Source organism: Diadema antillarum, unplaced genomic scaffold, assembly GCF_040938485.1.
Source record: "Diadema antillarum isolate AM-2024a unplaced genomic scaffold, OU_Dant_1.0 seq00001638_RagTag, whole genome shotgun sequence".
Lineage (NCBI taxonomy): Eukaryota > Metazoa > Echinodermata > Echinoidea > Diadematoida > Diadematidae > Diadema > Diadema antillarum.
The window spans coordinates 385,466-407,186 of NW_027272344.1; the positions used below are offsets into that span (position 1 = coordinate 385,466).

A 21,721-nucleotide genomic window follows, 5' to 3' on the forward strand; every position below is an offset into this window, starting at 1 on the left:
TATTTTGAAGCACTTATAAAGCTGAGTTTTTGTTTACATCTGCAAATGGTATTAAGATAATGCCTTTTATGCCACCTGTGGTCTTTCTATTTCCCTTGTTTATACTAGCCCCTTTAAAGGGAGCATCTATAGTTTTGGTTGAGCCTAACTTCAGGTTCTAATATTTTGGCGAGATAATGAGAAACGTCTCATGAAATATGAAAGAGCATGTAATTCCAAGAGGGATTCAATGTTTATTTGATGAAAATCGGTTTTAAAATGGCCAAGATATCAAAAAAGAGCATTCCTAATAAAAAGCAGGACCCACCTTTAAGTAGGATTGCTTTCTTTTACTTTGTTTTTGGATGTCTCAGCAACTCCAAAACCGATTTTCATCTAATAAACTTTGAATTCCTCTTAAAATGGTATGCTCTGTAATATTTCGTAAGTGGTTTCTTGTATCTCACAAAAAGTTAAAGACCCAATCCTCATCTCCACCAATACTGTACCATACCTTTAAGACGTCTGGGTGTGTAATGCCAGGGTGATCAAGAGGCAGCTGGGAAAGTGGATTGCTATCAATTTACGTCTTCCCTTGTAGTTGATTGATCATTGTATTACAGGCATAGGGGGGCGGCTTTGCGACCCCAAACTTGCCGGTATGGCCCATACGCCTGATCAACGCCTTGCCAACGTGACCACATGTATCCACCACCATTGAGTCAGACTTTGTGTCAACAAGATCGAACCAGGCTAGGATCTAAAATGGCAAGACCTTCTATAGTACACTGACATTCAATACCTAATCAACCCTTTAAAGCTCCATTCTGCTATTAAAGTGACAGTATGTGTACACAAAATAGTTTCACACAATGGTTTTATCTCCCTACAATACCACACTACACCAGCTCAAGACCGATGCATGTTTCTATGCACTTATACTCAAAGGTAATATATTGTACTTTCCCAAAGAAAGAACTTTATCTTCAACATATTTATTCTGTGACATATGTATGTATTAGATCAGTTGAATTTGTCTGAAACAAGGAAAAAAAGTGACAAATAATAAGTTTGTCTTTTCTTCACAGCCAAATAATATTCTGCGCATTCTTCTAGCATCCTAAACTTAACCATGTCGGTCATCTTCAGCCGCATCACAGAAAGGCATTCTATCCTTGACAATGCACATTTCATATGAATCAAGAGCTAACGAGGACTATCACACAAAAAGTGTCACAGCCACACTGTAGGCCTACAGTTTTACATTGTACAATGTACATTAAGATTTACTTTTTTGGTCGAGGGATGCTGTGCTAAGGTGGTATACAACCGTAAAATGACATGTATAATGTAGGCCTATACTGCATTGATTAAGATGTGACATCTTGCATTAATTACGAAAGATGGACACAATTTGTAAACATTTAATGATATCTTCTGGTTTTGTCTCACAACTTTCATTCAAGTACTGGTATAGATATTTCTGTTGAGGATGAACATCTTTTATATTTCCGTCATTTCGAGAGAGGATTATGCTGGCCTTTCATCTCCTGAACATGCATTACCTGACCATTTATTTACAAAGAAATCACCCTCAGTACAAATTATTCTTTCACTGCACACACACATACTGAAATTAAAAGTCCATCTTTACGGTGACATCTTCAAAAATTGTACAGAAAATGATGACCACCACTTTCTTCAAACATGATCAATCCATAATGGCTTCACAGATACAACTCAAAAATATCTGCTTTGATAAAATGCCCATGATCAGAAACTCTCAAGCCATATACTGTAAAACATGATATATTCGCAGCACGAAATTTTCGCAAATTGGAGCCGACGACTTTTTCGTGGCATGAAATTTTCGCGAATTGCCACTGGCGTTCAATGCATATAGTGTAGACAAAAAATTTCGCGTGCATTTTAATTTCGCAAATCTTGGCACTCGCGAAATTCGCGAAATTAAAATGCACGCGAACATTCCTCTTTTTACAGTATATCCTACAAGACGTTCTTTCAGAAACTGTTAAAAGTCATACATGAATACATTTTCCATTTTGTGGATGTGTACAAAGAGCATGATATCTCTGAGAATGAGCTACAGTTTGTAAACATAGAATCTATTGCAATGCTCCTTTTATGAATATTTAGAAGAAGTGAAGTACATGTAGAAGTAGACAACCTTAAGCCTGGAAGTGAGACTACTTCAATAATGGTTGCTATTAGGCCTAATTGGGCGAAGGGTTCGTTGGTGTCACATGAATCTTCGTATTACACTGCAACACCCTTTGGGGGAAATTCTACGCAGTTTGCATTAGGATCATACATACTGTCAATGCATCAGTCAGCGTTGCAGCATTTTGAGCTCAAAAAGAAAACCCTACAAACTAAAAGCTGAATTTTTGTGGTAAAACTCAAGTTTGATACACCAGCAAGCATGTGACTCAATGCCAAAAACATCACTGCTTATTGTGACAAGACTGAAATACAGCAACACCACATCAAGCCAACCCCAAAACCACATAATGTAGAAAAGCCTTGTCCTTGATACAGGTTGTTATTTTGCATTGTTTTCATACATGCATTGTTTTACTGTATACGCTATAATTTTCGCGTACATAAATTTTCGCGAATTGCCGCTGTCACACATTTTCGCGAGTGGTTAAATTCGCGATTGGGGGACCAGAGAAAATATGAAGTGGCAAAGAAAGTGTGAATTTTCAACTTACTAGCAAATAAGAATGATACTAGTTATACACTGCATGAAAAAAACTTACCAAACTCTGCGAACTAGTAAGTTAGAATTCAACATTTTTGAAGTGGATAAGTCCATCGCGCTAGATTTCTGACGAGTGGTCCCCTTGCGATAATGGATTGGCTCTCTGCAGTATTCGTAAGTAGACGTGGACGTGCTATATGCACGTAAACAAGCTTAGCCAGTATGGTCTGTTCGGTAAGCCGTGACATGGTAAACTAGTACTGAAATTTTCGTATCATCAAGGCAAGGGATTCATTTTGGAAGGTAATATTTTCGCGTGTTGTTAATTTCGCGAATAGCTCCCGACTCGCGAAATTCGCGAAAATAAAACCCTCGCGAAATATATAGCGTATACAGTACAATCTGATCTGTGGGCCTCTTTTTTTTTTTTCACGTCAATCAAGGTCATTGCCAATAGGCATTACACAAGAAATGTACCACATATATCCCTACAAATTAATTTCCTGTTATTGTGCATGTGTACATGCAGTCATTGTCATGCTTAATGTCAATTGAAAATCTGGTGCATATTGTAGGCCTACTAGTTTAAAAAGTACATTAAGAGTATGAAACACATCAGATTCAGATATATTTGACAATACAACAGCTTGGATGTCAAGACAAACTTTTAACGCTGACTGATGTCTATTGAAATGTTAATGTGTATTAAAAATACACTGGTACGTGTTATACATATTCAACATCAAATTTCATTCAGCCTCGACCAAAAGGAACTATCCCCCCCCCCCAAAAAAAAAAAAAAAAAAAAATGATAATGGCGTCCATAAATAGGTCCTACATCACATGAATCATTTCTTTTTTCCTTATCAGTGAATGTCAAGACATTGTGACCTAGCTTTCGACTCACACAATTTCTATGTGATATCAAATGCCATAAATGCTACAATGTCAGCCATTTAATTTTCTGGATATGGGATACAGAATGCCCATACAATAGGGCTACAGCTGTACATGTTCAAGGACATTTCAATTTCAACAATCTCCACAGTGAGAGTTGGTGACAGCCAGGACTAAAAATCCCCCACCCCCTCCCAGTCAACCTCTGTCACTTTCAATTCCCCTCATTACCCCTTTCCCCGTGATGCCAGGGTGCGGCGGAGTATAAGGAGGGAGAGTGGATGCGGTATTGCGGATACCACTGGCAACCATATCCATCTCTGAGAGGGTAAACATTCACGGACGGACCAGATACATCACACAACCTCCTCCGGTATTTGGATGTGACGACTGCTGCCAATCGAGGTCTCGCGAACTCGTCACGTTGCCACAGCCTGTGATAACTGTTGCCATGTATGTGTGTCTGACTGATAGTCAGTTGTTCGCCCACATGCTGTGCTGCACAAGACTCCCCCTCCCTTCCCCACCCACAAAAACAAAAAGTATGCCTGTCTCACACACACATTCACACACACACAGAAAAAAATGCATGTTTATGTCACCTGTCAAATTTAAGTAAGGTATCAACCAGACCATTATAACACATTAAACGTTTCCACATCAGCCTGATGTTTCGAAATAGCGCGCTATTTTGTGACTTGGGAAATTAAACCAGATCACAAAATAGCGCGCTATTTGATAATGTGAATACAAATTAGCGCGCTAGTTTTGTCGCTCTGATCGAAAAAATTTCTCCAGTCCAACTCAGGAAATTTCCGAAATAGCAGGATAATTAATGCAAACTAGCGCGCTATTTGATAATGTTCTGGCTTGTGTGAATAGGAAATGAAATAGCGCGCTAATTAGCAATTGCGAAATATATCTCAAGCTTGGATTTTTATCGGGCTGATGTGAAAACGCCTTCTGTGGCATTTCTCAAAGATTTCTGTCAATTGAATGCAACATGTTCACATTCCATTTTTGACAGCACTACTGTATCTCTACTGTATCATTCTTGCTTGATGAAAAAAATGTGAAGTATTTGCAACTGACCACGAATGAAATACACATTTCAGTGTACTTCAACTTGTCACAAAACGATGCCTACTGGAATTAGAATGTAATATACAGCACATGCTAAATATAGTGCACTTTTGAAATACTGTAAAACACAAAATTTTCGCGGCATGAAATTTTCTCAACTTGCCTCTAACATTCAATGTGTATATTGAAGACAAGAACTTTTAATTTCGCGAATCTTGGCTCTCGCGAAATTCTCAAAATTAAAATGCATGCAAACATTCCTCGTTTTACAGTACCGTACTGTATATCGTACATTCAGGGCTGAATGGTAGACCCTTCCATACCACCCTTAAATTACAACTAATACTACAATACACAGACTCACTCTTTCTTGTAGAATACCACACATAACACCTAACACAATAGACACACTGTGTAGCCCAATTGTCAGACAGCCCGTGCCCCATTGATTAGTTTGCGCTATTTTCTGCAAATACAATATCACCCTTTAATCTCTCACATCAGACCCCATTGAGTGCAACAAAAAAGTGAATGTTCAAGGAGAGGGGTCTGAGCCGTGAGTGTGCAAACAATGCACGAATTCCGGGGCACTCAAATCAATAAATGGCGGGTAAACCTACCCCCACGTGACCAGTCATATCATTCTGAATCACACTTTGGTCAGGGGCAACATTTCTCCAGAGTCAGAGAAAAGTCTGCCCGCACACACAAATATTGCCTGCTGAACTAACTGACTCTTCTTTACTGTTGCTGAGGATGTTTTTTTTTTTCCACCTACCCTCTTCTCAAACATTACCAGCACCCCATGTTATTCCTCAGTCCTATCATGGAGCTACTAAGCTCCATGGTACTACAAGTTTGTATCTTGCTGACTGTTTGACTTACAACAAGTACTTGTATGGTACTATTATTAGTGCGAGGGTCTGCAGTTCACTTTTAAAGGGACTGTACAATACTATAAAAGTGGCTTCTTTCGCGGCGGTTTTATTTTCGCGCTTTGAGGTTGAACCGCGAATTTAACATCACGCAAAAATGTTTTGAACTCATCGCTTGTTACAACGCTATTGCGCACATGCACACACAAAGATTCCTCTCATTGAGTGTATTGATGGTCAACACAAACAGCGATACCGCGCAATGTACAATGTAGGTAGGTACAAGCATGTTATAAAGTACTCGAGAGACTGGATTTCAGGTAAGCCTGCATGTAATTTTGATTTCTATTTAATCAATAAAAGAATAATTGGATTATAGTTTGGGTTTTCATGTGCAAAATAAAACAGTTTTTGCCGACTGTGAATTCACAGATTTTGTCGACCACGAATTTAAACACACGCGAAAAAGTCGGCACCGATGGAAACCGCGAAAGTATCTGTACGCGAAAGAAACCACTTTTACAGTACTGGTTGAGGTAAGGATTCAGCTTGAAACTTTTTGTGAGATATTTAGAAGCCACTCTAATTCTACGGGGAATCAAACATTTATTTGATGAAAATCGGTTTTGAAATGACCAAGATATTGTAACAGTGAAAATTTTCGCGGTGTGGAAATTTTTGCGCATTTCGCGCAACCAGACGCTAGCACAAAAATAAAAGCATGCAAATATTTTTGCATGCCATATGTCCCAGAAGTTAATGTCCTGATTCCGCTGAATTAAAAACACACAAAATCCATCTTACCCGGCCAAGCGTGAAAAATTACTTGCGCGAAAATATCCACTTTTACAGTATCTACAAACGCGGTAAAATAAAGAGATCCTAATAAAAGTTGTGGCCTGTCAATCTTATTAGGATTGCATTTTTGGATATCTAAGCCATTTCATGACCAATTTCATCAAATAAACATTGAGTCCTTTTTGAAATTACATGCCCTTTCATATTTCATAAGAGGTTTCTCACTACCTCACTAAAAAATATTATAAACCTGATGTTAGGTCATGACCAAAACTACTGTATACAAGCCCTTTAATCAACTGTTTTCAACCTAACCAACCGACAATTTTAAATCAGACTGATAATGACAACACTCCTTCTGAACTGACGTTTTGTTATTACAGATTGTCCTCTTTGAAAGCTATCAAATCATGTTCAATGTATATTAAAAAGTATAGGCCTATTCTTTGTGCAACTCAACATGCTACGAAATTGAATCCGACTTTATAACCTGTGTGATGATGACATTTCTCTGTTTCAAAGATGTTCATAATCTTACATATTGATGTCTGTTTAGAACTGAGCTCTCCACATACACTTGGCTCTTTCTATGCTGCTCATGGAACTTAACTGTACAGAATAAGAGAGTGGATGTTTCAGCACTGCTGGTCTTTCCTCAACTTATTTTATTTTTTATTTTTTGCTGAAAGTTCATTCTGAATAAATCAATAAGTGCATCAAAACATGTAACAGTCGATTCCCATCACGATCATGTTGCAGTAACATAAATCTGAAAGATTTGCCTGGGGCTACAAATCAACAGCTGCATGGAATAAAAGGAGTAATTTGTCGCAGAGAGAATGAACTGAGCAATGTGCTCTACTAAATTACATGACTTCATTTCACTGGACCCAGCAAATCAAAAAGGAAATATCAAGACACTAACATGAGCTCTTAAAAATGGAAAAAAGGACTGATGCGGGTAATTGTGATGATAGCTTAAACTGGCTCGCAGTCCCTGAAGACGTTGTTTTCAAGCCATCCACGTTGTTCAATCCATCAACATCTTCCCTGGAGCCAGCTAGCTGCTGCCTTCACAGCTGCTTGGCTCAGCCATAAGCTCCCTGCCCCTCCCCTATCCCAGCCAGTCCTTCCTCGACTTCTTGGCCATGGTCAGCTGACCGACACAGGATCCCTTCATTCTAAACATGCCAATGTATCAGTGGATAACCTCAATTATACAGCCCAGAAATACCCATTAGCACTCAATGTCGAAACCCTTCCAGCCCTATATCTTGTTTGGCAGTTGCTGTGGCAGTTCAGGATCAGGTCGATCGAATTAGGGGCTTCTCACATACAGGACTCCTGTGCATTACATTTTGCTGCATTCCAGATCCAATCCGTCAATTAATTTTCAATCTCCAGAAAGATGAATTCATTCATCATCTGCCATATCAAGGCATCATGAGATACCCTATACTATGTAGATGTACATCATGAATCAATGGCCCTTTTTTCAATTTTAATCAGGATTCATGGATGTATACATTGGCCCAGAATAAGGTCATAATATTGATGTGCATACTTTCTATGCTGACAGCATATCATATTGTATGTCTCAATGGATCAAATTATGGTCTCTTTTGATGATGAAGAGATAGATTACAATGAAATTTCATTGCTTAATGGCCACTCTGATCTTTTGGCAGGTCATCATGTCATTCATATCATCATACATGTATGATGAAAAATGTGTCACATTTTCGCTGACTACACTTTCAAATCCTCTTCATCTGCAGCTTTTCACTTGAAAATCTGATCTGAAAGAAATTTCCCTCAGCTTGATCAAAAAAATTGAAAGCCCCCCCCCCCAAAAAAAAAAGAATAAAAATCAATAAATTTAAACATTAATCATTCCTTTTTTACCTTCATTTGTAGTCATTTACTCTTGTACAGCTTGGAGTAGTCATACATCAAAAGGGTCAATAATGATGTGTGATTATAATAGACCAAACTGATCATAATGGTTTTGGTTTTTGTTGTTTTCAGGGGAATGTCACTCAATTAACAGAATGTTGGCTTTGAGTAAATATCCTAGAATCATCTACATTTATACACCAAATAATATGTCCTATCAACAGGTCATGATCAATTCAAATACACCTATTGATGGAATTCTGTCCAGGTCAACAACACTGATTTACCCTGTATGGCTTCATTTCCACACTATTCTTTCTTTTCTTTTCTTTTTTACCTGTTTGGTCAGCAACCAGATGTTGACTTGATTTTTGGTTTGATTGAATATAAACTGCTGAACAATGTGCAAAAAAGTACACTTGCAAAGTCACTAAATTCCAGACTGACACTACATTTATCAAGACTTTCAATCTTGAGCAAGCCCAAACCACAGAGTAGAAGTGAACTTCAGGAAAATTTGATCCACTTTCCTGCTGAGACAGCTGGCACAGTCTAATTTTTCAGATGTGAACTGACCGTGAGTGGATTTCTGGAATTGCGAGAATTCCTGGTCAGCATGACAGTCACTGCCATGGTTGGACCAGCCATGGCTGACAACACAGGATACAAGTAACATTTCAGCAGTCTGATATCATGAAAAATTGGCTTTGATGTTGACTGTGGACTGCTTTATGGTTGTGTTTATGCACCAACTGCCGTTAAATCATTCACTGAGAATGTCTTTTTATCCATCACCATATGCCTCAGGCATGTATCACTGCATAAAACCCAGGGTTCAGTATGTGCATCAATTCTGTTGCCAAGGAATACACGTGTATATGCGTAACCTAACAACGTGGCAAGTCACCCGTGCAATAATTTATGTCAGGAAACCCATTTAATGTGTATAATCTGGTGATAAAACCCAATGATAACATATTTTCAAAATAATGACCTCATCTTTCAAGTCTTCATGTATATGTCTGTTAACTCAGGATTTCCCTTGCTACCTCTTCTGAAAAATATACTTTCAGTCTTTGGTTTTTAGTCTTCAAGCACTTTTAACAGAACACCATCATAGTCATTCCTATATTTCATGACAAACTAGTCACTTTAAAAGAAGTAGGCCTAATCCAAGAAAAAATGTGTTGGCTCCTGATGAGCAAAATTACTGCTTTACAATGCAGAGTCACAGTTATTGATCTCCGACAATATCTGAATATCTAATCAATAATGTCATTCTAATTCATAAAATATTGTACACTGTATCTACACAAGCATCCTCGGACTTGCACTGCAAGTACTAAGTACATTGTACTTTACAAACCATATAATAACCTCCTACACCACAGTAATTTTCTGTCGACTGAACTTTTAGTTTGCAAAGTGTACCATTTATGGATATCTATTTAACCTTTCTGTGCGATAGACGATAGTCAGTGTGTACAATGCTGTGGGGTTTTCTGTGCCAATCGGCACATAAAGCATACAGAGGGTTAAGAGTTAATTACCTCACAAAGTTTGGCAGCTAATCAAATCCCATGTTTCATTAGTGTGCAGAATACATGTATGAACTCACATTGGATTAAGAGGATTAACCTTTAACCTGTTGAAGACTACATGTAGTCTCGAGTTCATGTATACTGAGGCAGAAGTCCGGAGGAAATGTGTGTTGTAGCAAGTTGTAGCCTGTCCTCAACAGGTTAAGGGCCTATCTTACTCTATTTATAGCAGACTTCGCCATGATTGCCGCAACTGGTGCAAATCAAAAGATAATATAAGGCTTGCCAAGAAGGCAACTCCAGAGCAACGTCCGAGACTTCTCAAAAGAAGATGACAACTTCTTCACCCAGAAGTTGCGGATACATACCGCAGTGTCTCCAGTACACTGTACAGTTGTAGGTCTTCAATGGGTCTCCACATGGTTACAGAGACGTCTTGGAGACCTTGTGAACAAAATCAATATTCGCGAATTGGCCACTACTAAGAAGATGTCGCAGAAACATTGTAATGGCGACATCTCCCAGACCAGCTAGACACTGGAAAAAGTTTCCTTCAAGATTGAACACATTCAATTCAATTCTCTTGTGGCTCCCGGAGAACTGGCTAGTGTGCAGGAGATGCTAGATGTCGCAGTCTAGAAATCACAGATATGTCTCTGCAACAATGTACTACTCCAATGACCAGCGAGACTCAAGTCTCCACCATGTCGTCACCGTACCTCCAAGACAGCTAACAATACATCCACTTTACTTCACCATTGGCACATCCACGGGTTTCTTTTCCCGACAAGTCAGTAAAGGTGTACCAGGCATTAATCAAAATTACACTGTACATTGTACCTCATAACTTTTAATAGTGTACAGGGATCGTGCCATCCCCCTAATATCTCTACTACATATATGGCACTGTGACATTCATGACAGAATGTTAAGACAGTTACGTACACCTGAGTGGCTTGATGTAAACTTTGCAATCAGAGTCAAGTTTCAGGAAGGATCAACAAGTTATGCTATAGAAACAGTATGTCTGTCAAGCTACAACGAAGTACATGGGCACATACCTTGTACACATGTATCCTGTATATAGGGTTTTGTATTAAACCATTCCATCATTTGTAGGCATATATCATAAATAATTAGCCTACCATTTAATTTTCAGATAGATGGTACGTCCTGATGACATGATGTGCATGAGTTAGTACCATTACTTGGTTGGGTTGAATATTTCTCATCATGTCCTTGGAGGAAGTAATGCCTCCAGTTTAGAGTTGCAGGGCTCTTAGTCTTAGGAAATTCAATTAATTATTGATGTACCACTTTATCTGCCAGTCCAGCCAGTGGCAGTCATCACTAAGTTGAGAGTTACTTGACAGTGCAATGATATGTGTATTAACAAGTACACAAAATAGAGAAACAAGAAAAAAAGTAGAGATAAGAGTCATATTTACAAGGAATGTGATTCTAAATAAATGAATTTATTTAAATAAATTAATAAAAGTGTGCATTCACTTTTGTTTCACCCTTACAAAGATGTTCACTACCCATAGAAAGGCATTGAATTTACTGCATAGTATCACCCCCTTTCTAACAGCATCTAATTTTATTTCAGTATCATCTCTATCAGAGGTAAAGAATAAAATCAGTTAGATGTTTTCATTTATCATGAAAGATTTACATCATACAAGCTTGAAAAGTTAGATAAGCATTTACATCAAAGAGCACGTAGTTGGTGTCATCTCAGCTGTTTACAATGATACAGAAATATTAAAAGCGTGGTACCACACGGGAGGCGGGCCTTCTCCTACTCTTCGCCCGAGCGAACATGGGACAAAAAATCGTGGTGTCGATGGGAGCGAGGAAACATCTCCCCCTTTCACAGGCATCCAATCCACGCCCATATTATCATCAATGGTCACTCTTTATACAGGCTGGAACAAATTAGGACTCGATGAGATATCATGCACATCACTGACTACTTATGACAACCCTCAATTGATCTAGTATTATATCAAATACAAGCACACTTTCGAGGGAAATCATTGTTACCGGATTTCGGGGAGGCACGGAGCGGATGACAACTCCCAACGGAAACTCACCTTTGCTATCCGCAACGGTTCCCCAGTACCGCTACCACCTTGCAGCCGCAAACCCCAAGGCGCACCGCCTTGGAGAGTTACGACAAAAGCCGACATAGTCCTCCGAAAAATACACCTTCTTATTTACTCGTATTGATATTGAGTTATCCGGATATCATTCCACGTTGATTTTCACAGCTAATCCATAACACGCTCTTGCATTTGGAAGATAAAAGCATTAACTTCAAGCAAGACTAAGCTCCTCCAATTGATCCTACGGTCCTCACTCAACTACAGACAGGGGACTTCACGAAAAGTGCACACTACAATACCGGTACGAGCGCAGCACATAAAAAACAGGGTGAGCTAGCAGCGGCCAGCTCTGTCTACACAATCCATTGTTCACCACGCGTACCTCAAAGCTAATTCACACTTCATGTAAAATCGCGGTTTCAAGGACAGCGCAGTGTCAACAAGCCCACCTTCAGGGGTTGAATGCTCAGGGAGTATGTGAATAGGCCTTCAGGGAAAGCGGGAAACATGAGAGAGAGAGAGAGAAAAAAAAGAAAACACATACACATTTCAAAACCGGCATATTCATAAGTTACTTCCCTACAATTCCTTTTCTCTGCAATCCCCGGGTTATTGTATATTTTGTCAACAAAGCACCAACAGAAACACATCGAGATGCACCACGGTTTCCGTCCACCTATAAGAAGTAAAACTTTTCAGTAATTACCCAAAGAATTTAAAGTGAAACGCACAAACAAAGAAAACCAAATAGCGTCTTACATTTAATTTTCTCTCACTCAGCGTGGTACTGCTGATCGATCCCGCTACTACTCCACTTCTAATGCTCCTGTTGCTGCTGCGTTTTGTCTTGTTTCAATGTTTTGTTCTGTTCTGTTCTGTTTTTCATGTAAGTGACTGTATCAAAGCCTATAGTAACATCATGATTATCACCTCCATGTGCATGGATGATACTGAAAGATCTGACTACTAGTGCTTAGTATCGTGATGATGCTAAAGAGAAAACGCAAAAAAAATGGTATGCTCTTAGTGTGGTATCCTCTTTTTCTCTTTCACTGTCATTGTCCTCATTCTCCGATAGAATTATTATAGGCCCTATAATAGTTTACAGGGGCGGATCCAAGAATTCCGTAAAGGGGAGGCGCCTTTGAAAATTAAGGGGCGCACGTGCCCCCCCCCCCATTTTTTCTTTATATTTCTCTTGTTTTAACAAAAATTAAAGAGGGAGCGCGCGCCCGGTGCGCCCCCTCCAGATCTGGATCCGCCACTGGTTTCCATGTTACCATGAAATAATCTCATTCATATCTTGTGTTGTCTCAAACCATCGCGTGCACCTTGGCAAATATAAATTGTATCAGAGAAATTCTGATATTTTCCCTGAAATGGTTCCATATTCAAAGTCTCATCCAAGACAACTTTAGACAGATATGATGACTGGCAAAGACATCACATTGTTACGGGATTGATGCATAAATTCTTGGATTCATCGATTGTAATCTCTTGTCCTCCTTCCATGAATCTCCTTTCTCTTCTTTTCTACTTTTTTCTTGTCCTCCTCCTTTTTCTTCATCTTTTCCGTCTTTTTTTGTCTTCTTCTCCTTCTTCAGAGCTTCTACTTTTATTACAGTCTTCTTTTCCTTCTTTGGTATCATCAATCATTATCATCAGTGAATCTTTGAATTGGATTCTTACTTTTGTTAATGACAGTTTCTTTGTATCATCGGGTATTCGAAATGTAATTTCATATGCAGTGCATCGGACCGATAATAGTGTTATGTCTGTTTATCGTTATTCAAGACCTTCTTAGAAAGATGGTAATCCGGTAATGTCTGTCGGAGAAAAAAAAAACAACAACAACTAGGTTTTTTGAAGCGTTTATACGTTATTTTTAATATACTTTCGATACGGCTGAATTTGCACAAGTTGCGATTTGTCGTAGAGGGCTCACTATCATAATTTTGGACAGACATCATAAATGCCAAAAACTTGGTTAGGCTTGCATATGGATGACACCTGCAGTGACGAAGACCGGACGAAGACGAAATAGTACTAAAATTTAAGTGAATTTCAATGAGATGCTCATGAATAGATCATATTCGTTATATTTTGAATCCTCGTGTGATTGGTCGAAAGAGCCTACCGTGATTACTAAGCACATGTAAGCTATTTGTTTTCAGCTATTTCAGAATGTCTCCCTGTTTGACACTCCACACAAACTAACAATATTTAGGCACATTGTGGGAGTGTCCCGGTACTTTATCCCATAGACAAAAATATATGCTCTCACAATATAAATTTTACCCCCATAGTGATAGCGAAAATAAGATTAATATCTCCACAATGTACACTACCTCCATCAAAAATACCAATTCTGACATCGCGCAATGCAACTTTAACATCACAAAGCAATTCTGACATCATGCCCTGCATGTTTCGCACTGTAATTTTGTAAAATGTAACATACTAGTAGCAATTGTGACATCACAAAAGGAATTCTGATGTCGCGCGCTGCTTCGCGCGTACAACCACTCTGTGAAATGTAACAAAGCCGAGTCAGGTGACATCGCGCGCTGCAGTTATGTACAGTATAACAATTCTAATTAAAGCAATTGTGACATCACAAACAATTCTGAGGTCGCGCGTTGCTTCGCGCGTACGCCCACTTTGTGAAATGTAACAACGCAATATTGTGACATCACAATGCAATTCGATCTGACGTCGAACGTTGCTCTGCGCGTACTACTAGTACCACTCTGTGTGTAGTCAAAGTACAGTGGCGCGCTACTTTTTGTAGGGCAATTTTGTGAAATATAATAATGAAAGCAACTGTGACATCACAAACAATTATGCTGTCACGCGCGCTGTTCACAATCGCGCGTATGGCCATTTTTGTGAAATGTAACAAAGCAATAATTGTAACATCACAAAGCAATTCAATCTCCTTCCTTTTTTCTAACCTTTTCCCCCACTGAAACCATTGTTGTTGTTGTTGTTGTTGTAATTCGATGTTCAACACAAGTTGCGCTTTTTGTTTTGTTTGTTTGTCTGGTTGCTTGTTTAAACTATTGCTGAGACTATGTAGATGTCAGTGCATGAGACCGTGTTATTTTTTACCCGTGCCAGTTAGCTCGTCAATCTTGCAACAGTACATCGAATTATACTATGGCGGCATCGATCAGTATACTAACGCGTTTCTTAATGTTGCATAATCTAACTTAGGAAAGTTATGAAATTGGGAAGTTCGCCACTTTTTGCAAAGTTCTTGACAGTGTTGATATTTTCACTGTGAGTGGACTGATGACGTCGTCACCTAAATAGAACGTTCCATTTAATGCTGTACTAGAAAAAAAACAATAACACACACACTAACAAAAATTATGCTTTTCCGCTACAAAAGTTTGAAACATAATGTTGAAATCCTTGCCTGAATATGTTCAAAATCAGTTATCAGATACCATTATCAGAGACTCCAACCCCCGCCCAAGCACCTTCTGGTCTGGTGATTCTCCCGCCCGAAACCCCTAGCAAACGGGAGACTCCAAGTTGAACGGGAGATTTTGCAAAACTGGGCTTTACCTCGGCGGGAGATCTCCCGTCGAGAACGGGAGAGTTGGAGTCTCTGCATTATCGATTATCACTCCAATCATTGCTTGCTTTTTCATTTGATGTTATTTGTTTGTTTGTCGCTTGCTTGTTTGCTTGGTCGTTTGTGTGTGAGCGTTGTTGTTTTGTTTTTGGATTTGTTTTTGTTTTGTTTTTGCTTTTGTTTTTTATTCTTACTTCATGCACTGAATCCCGTCTTCGAGGGAAACTGCTCCTGTAGGCCTACCCAACATACTAACAGGGCAGCGATACCAATCCACCAGGTACATCAATGATGACACCAAGGATGTTCGCTGAGGGGTGCACGTGCCTCGACGATAGATGGGGGGAGTACCCGCAGTAGAGGTCGAGTACTAGTATAAGGGTACATGTACGTAGTAGACGTGTCTTTACGCGTGTCCTGTTATGATTCGTCCGTTGCATTGACACAATACAATTAGGGAAGATACACTGTATCTGTACTCTGCTCTGTAGTGCAGTGGCTACCATCGTGTTGTCTAGTAGATAGAATCAAGTTCGTCTGGTTACAGAAGACATTAAATGCGTAACTCACGCCCTTGCTGACAAGTAAGTTGTTGTTGTGAGGTACGGGAAGCTGCTAATCGGTGTGTGTTGGTACGCATAGGAGTGTCTGGCAGCGGGCATCTGACACCACCGCCCGCCGTAACTTAGCCGTGTCTGTGGCGCCTCGTGATCGTGAGCGAAATCCCATCGCTGCGTAGCCCTTACAAAGTCAACGTCACGAGCGAGCAACATCATGTTCGGCCCAACGAAAACCACTCGGTGCATATTTCTCCTAGCTTTTCTCCTTTTGTGTCTAATCAGCATTCATGTAGCCAGTGCACAGGAGGGAGACGTGCCCCTGAAAAGGGGACCACGCCGGGGATTTGAGAAGGATTCTCCACCAACCAATGATTTTGAGGAGGAATGGGATCCGGAAGAGGGGGATGAGGAGGAAGAAGAGGAAGAGGAGGAGGAGGTGCCCGCAAGACCACCTGGGGAACAGAGCTTAGGAACCATCAACTTCTCCACCCCCGATCTTGATGACGAGGAGTACCACTCACCCCACCTTCCGGGTGCAATGAAATGTGATGCTTGCTCTATCCTCACTCATATGGTAAATTAAAGTAGAGTAAATGTCAGTAGTCATATAATAAAAATTCTTCAGGTGTTACTATAAATGTTACACGAAGTAGTACAATCCCATGCCTATGTCCTGCTTGTAAATTGCACGGAGCAACTGAAACCCACTACCATGACTACTGACCAAGTAAATAAATTTATACTATAATACACGTACCTGTTAAATGTATTGGGCCCTTTTCCTTGAAGAAATGGGTTGTTTCTTTGATGCTCATTCAGAAGCTACTTGAGATGGCCTGCAGAAATGTTTTGCTCAAAAATGTTGCCCCACTATAAACACTACATGTAGCCATATCATGCACATCATCGTAATCACTCTCTGTTTTTTGTGGGGGTGTGTAACCAGAGGAAATTTATGGAGACATAGTTAACTATCAGCAAAATTTCCTCCAAATTAACATGCAGAAATCTTCAGACTATCAAGAGTACCTGAAAGCCATGTGCAATTTAAAAAAGAATGTGCATTAAATGTAAGTGTTTTTTTTTTTTTTGGGGGGGGGGGGTATGAAAGGGGTACTGAGCCTTATGGTTATCTATACATTATGCATTTTCTCTCTCTCACTCTCTCTCTCTCTCTCCCCCTCTCTTTCTATCTCTTTCTATCTCTGTCTTTACACTGTTGTATAATATGGAGATACAATTGTATGTCCCAGATGCAAAGTAATATTGCCAGCAAAGTAAAAGAACAGATGGCATCTGTTAATACATTGAGTACAGGAGCAATGAGTCGTTTTGTCGTTGTTGTGCAATAGTCATAAGAAAAACAGGAATGCAAACAGTGTGTTTGTGTGTAATATTTTGTTACTCTTTTCTTGTGTAGATGGTAGAAAGACTTGATGCAGCAAACAAGAAGAGGCCATCACTGAAAAAGAAACTGCCAGAGTCGGAAATCATTGACATCTTTGAGGATCTGTGTGACGACGAATTCAACAAGTAAGTAGCCAGGATATAGATGTTTTACAACAATATTTTATTTTTTTTTTTGGGGGGGGGATATTTAAAAAGTGGTATATTGATACCTAAAGCAAACATTTTGATGATATTTACAGAATTATTTCAGTGGTCATTTTATGAATAATTTATGAACAAATGCACCTGCTCACTATTGATTATATGACATTGTGTACCAATGTTTTCCAGTGTGGATGCGTGCATTCGTAGTGTGCAGGTTTCATAGTGCTCAGCTACATGTATATTCCTACTGTATTGTGTTGTGCCAACATTCATGTACATCAAGGACACCATTTCCGATTATTTCACCAAGTTTTATCAAAATATGTGTACATGACAAAGAATATGCTCGATATGGTAGCAGTGCTCTGAGCAGTATAAAGAATCTTAAATTAAAGGACAAGTCCACCTTCATATCTATACATGTGGATTGAGTAAAGGCAACAATATTAGTAGAGCACATCAGTGAAAGTTTGGGGAAAATCTGACAATCCGTTCAGAAGTTATGAATTTTTGAAGTATCTGCGCAGTCACTGCTGGATGAGAAGACTACTACATTGTATGATGTCACATGCGTACAACGATATAAGGAAAATAAAAAGAGAATTTCACAAAACTTTACTTTTTGAATAAAGTGCACATTTCTTCGACTTGTTACTGTTGTATGTTATGGGTAATATTATACCCCCTGCCTTCTGAAAGAGAGAAGTCGAGTGTTCTTTTGTTATGCGAGAAAAGTGAAAATATGTCGAATTTTCTTTATTCTTTCTTTATATCGTTGTACACATATGACATCACAAGCTAGAGTAGTCTTCTCATCCAGCCGTGCCAGAGCAGAAACTTCAAAAATTCATAACTTTTGAACGGATTGTCCGATTGTCCTCAAACTCTCATTGATGTGTTCTACTAATATTGCTGCATTCACTCAACCCACATGTCTATGAAGGTGAACTTGTCCTTTAAGATGAGTACTTAGACTTAGTGTACCACTTGAGTTTGAGCATTAACATTGGTAATCCACTGAAAAAACATTTATGAGTAATTTAAAATGCATGGTCTTTCTCTGTTTTTGTATTTGTTTCCCACATTTAAAAGTGTTGGAATCAAAGAAGTTAATGGCAAGAAGAGACTGTCAGGCCCTGGATCTAAGATTGCAGACACTCCAGGTATCATGCAAGGAGGAGGCAAATGGCCCTTCAGGTAAGCTGTCTGGATTAAAAGGGGACTGTCTGGATTAAAAGGGGACTTTCCTTTCTTTTAGAACAACAAAAATTCCACCCCACCACAACTTTTTTAGTTATAATCATGTAATAATTATAAGAATAATAGCAGTGGTAGAATAACCCATACCAAAGCTGAAGATTGGCGGTGGCCCAGGGCCACCAGAAATAAATGTTGGGCCACCACTTTTTAAGAAAAGATATATTTTGGTGGCCTAATCAGGCCACCGGAATAAAAATTTAGTGTCAAGCTTTATATACTCTACTCATCTGTTCAGCTGAAATTGGGGGTTTGGAATTTCCTTGAGTAATATCGTTTCACAATAAGAGAGTGCATTGTTGTATTTTCCAGCAGAACCTTTGTTGGTGTACCAGAATCGTGCCGCAGTGGAAGAGGAGGTTTAAATGCTTTTGATATTATCATCTGTGCTATATCATGAAATCTTGACTAACATTTTATGTGAGTTTGTGATGCCACCCTATTTGTTTGCATTGAATATGAAACAGAATATTAGATTAGTAAATGACAATTTTTGTATGAAATCATTGAAGTCCTGTGAGAAAAGGTAGATCTGTAATTAAAGCTTACACACTGTAGGTCATCCTGTGTCTACAAACTTGAAATTAAAGATTTAAAGTCAGCCTGCTTTAGCTGCCCATGTGGCAGTCAACTTCAGGCATGTTTGAAGCTTGCCTCTGTCGATGCTTGACCAAAGGCTAAACTTTCATAGGCTACTGAAACATATGTGGGATGAAAAATATTAAACAATTGTCTGTATGTTTTTAGCATTTCTTCAAAAGTAGAATATCCACTTACACCTGTCATAGCATTTGTTAATCAAATTTTGTGTTGTGAGGGGTAGAATCATGAGTCATAGCTTTGTATGAAGCATAGTTGTTCAAGCATTTACTAAGAATTGACCCTTGACCTTTAACCCCTGTCACAGGATGATGCAGATGTGCCAGGGCTACCTGGGCGACTTTGGGGAGGAGGAGCTCTACCAGTTCTACCTCCAAGGCCAGCTGAAGAAGAAAGTGTGCAGTGGACCACAGGGGGTGTGCAGGAAGGAGAAAAAGAAAGCCAGTAGTAAGAAGGAGCCTAAGAAGAAGAAAGCCAAAAATGAGTTATAGCTGAAATCGAGCACCAAGTTTAGGTATTACTCATGATTCTCTGTGCAACAGTGCCTCATCTAGCATGCCCTTCATGAGACACAATCTTAATCTGCTCTTAACAGCGATCTTATCTTGTCGGCAATTTCCTGTCCTTGTCTCAAATTACTCAATTCAGGATTTCTTCAGTACTTTACATCAGATCCATAGTAATAATGCAGAATTCCTCTTAAGGCCCATTCTATAGCAATATTGCAACGACACACAGACACAAGAAAATATTTAACTATATGGCAGTTGTGAAAACTGGCAAGTTTATGCGACTGTAATGTTGATTCTAAACATGAGAGGATTAGCATTTGAACTGAGCAATCTACTAAGGAAACAATCATTTACATACCAAATTTCAGGCATACATGACAGAAAGATAAAATTCTTTCTCTGTGTGTTTCATAATACATGATTAATCCCATAGTTTAGGAAGGAGGATAGATAATCTTCACAGATTGAAATTCAGCATAATTACCATTATGTCAAATGATGTTTACACCAGATACAGGAAGAAATAGACGATGATAGTGGCAATAATGTAAACAAAGTAATAAGACTAAGAAAATGTGCCAAATCACAAGAACTACATATATCAAGTTTGAAATTTCATCATTGTATGCACCTTCTTTTTTTTTAACACAAAATGTTATTCAGCAGGTGCACAAATTTCTAGCAAGGTCTTTTACCGATTTTGCCTACTGCACGAAAAATTCAATTTTGTGAGGTGAGAGAGAGAGAGCATATATACAGTTTAACCCATGACAATAGGAATCCTATAGGACCTGTGCAGAGTCTATGGGAGTTTCTGAATCTTGGAGGAGAATGGGTTAAATCTATCTCTTCTCTCGGTGATGTTTTATCATAATATTTCAAAATATTTCACCACTTCACAGCCATCTGATCACTGCTCATGAGATTATATATTACTTTTGAATAGACACCTTGACATCTGTTTATTAAAGAAAATGCACTTTTAGTTAGAGAATAGTTCGATGTGATTATATGAAATAGTTTTCATCATTTTGTGAGATGAATAGTTGGTACTCAATGTGAGGGAATAAAATGTTTGGTGTTGATTTCCTGTGTACAGGTTACAGATTAAAATGTAGAAAAATCTGTTGACTGGGATCATTTCAATTTTCCAGTAAATACCCTACAGCTGGTTATCATTTGTGATTTTTTTGAAGCAATATCAGCAGTATATTTTAGAATTGTATGAAATTATAGAAATGTTGAGACAAATTTTACATTCTGAAGTGTGTATTCACAGTAGGGTAATAACATTGATTTTTTAACCTGAGGACAAGTCCCACATATACTTGGGCAAGTGTCTGTGAGAAATATGTGTTGTAACACAATCAGCCTGTCCTCAAGGGGTTAATTAGAGCTCAAATCAATTGTGGAGCATTGTTCTCCAATAATACCTGGACATCATTTTGCTGATCAGAATTGATTTTGGCAACATATTAATGCCATGTACAATGTCCTCTGAACTGTTGTCAGTATACTTTATTTATGTCTAAGTGTGCTGGTAAGTAATGAATGAGCATGTTGTATTTCATTTGGGATGGACCCATTAGCAGGTGTCAATCCATAAAAAGAGATATTTCAAATACATTTTATTGGAAGTGGAGAGTAGTGAAGTATTTCTGTACAAATCTGTTCAGAAAGAAATGAAGATTCTATGCATTTTATGAAAGAGAAGAACATGTATTTTAACACAAGAGATATGATCGCTCTATAT

General features: G+C 38.8%; 2 protein-coding genes across 2 annotated transcripts in view; one reads left to right on the forward strand and one right to left on the reverse strand.

The window, feature by feature from the left end:
* Positions 1 to 12,122, reverse strand: part of LOC139711295 (uncharacterized) — a 190,100-nt gene extending 177,978 nt beyond the window's left edge. The window contains exon 1 of the mRNA XM_071623200.1: positions 11,891 to 12,122. Within this exon, the coding sequence (XP_071479301.1) occupies positions 11,891 to 11,986 (96 nt within the window). The 5' untranslated portion in view covers positions 11,987 to 12,122. The remainder of the gene's footprint in view (positions 1 to 11,890) is intronic.
* Positions 12,123 to 16,259: 4,137 nt separating this feature from the next.
* Positions 16,260 to 19,955, forward strand: LOC139711296 (marginal zone B- and B1-cell-specific protein-like). Its single transcript, XM_071623201.1, has 4 exons — positions 16,260 to 16,619; positions 17,466 to 17,578; positions 18,692 to 18,796; positions 19,764 to 19,955. The coding sequence occupies exons 1-4, from the start codon at positions 16,260 to 16,262 to the stop codon at positions 19,945 to 19,947; spliced, it is 762 nt and encodes a 253-aa protein (XP_071479302.1). The 3' UTR covers positions 19,948 to 19,955.
* The last annotated feature ends 1,766 nt before the right edge of the window (positions 19,956 to 21,721 follow it).

Excerpts from the sequence above, each read along its gene's own strand:
- LOC139711296 (XM_071623201.1), top strand. The coding sequence starts at position 16,260 with ATGTTCGGCCCAACGAAAACCACTCGGTGCATATTTCTCCTAGCTTTT. Across the intron at positions 16,620-17,465 it reads GCTCTATCCTCACTCATATG|ATGGTAGAAAGACTTGATGC; the intron begins GTAAATTAAAGT and ends TTTCTTGTGTAG. Across the intron at positions 17,579-18,691 it reads TGTGACGACGAATTCAACAA|TGTTGGAATCAAAGAAGTTA; the intron begins GTAAGTAGCCAG and ends CACATTTAAAAG.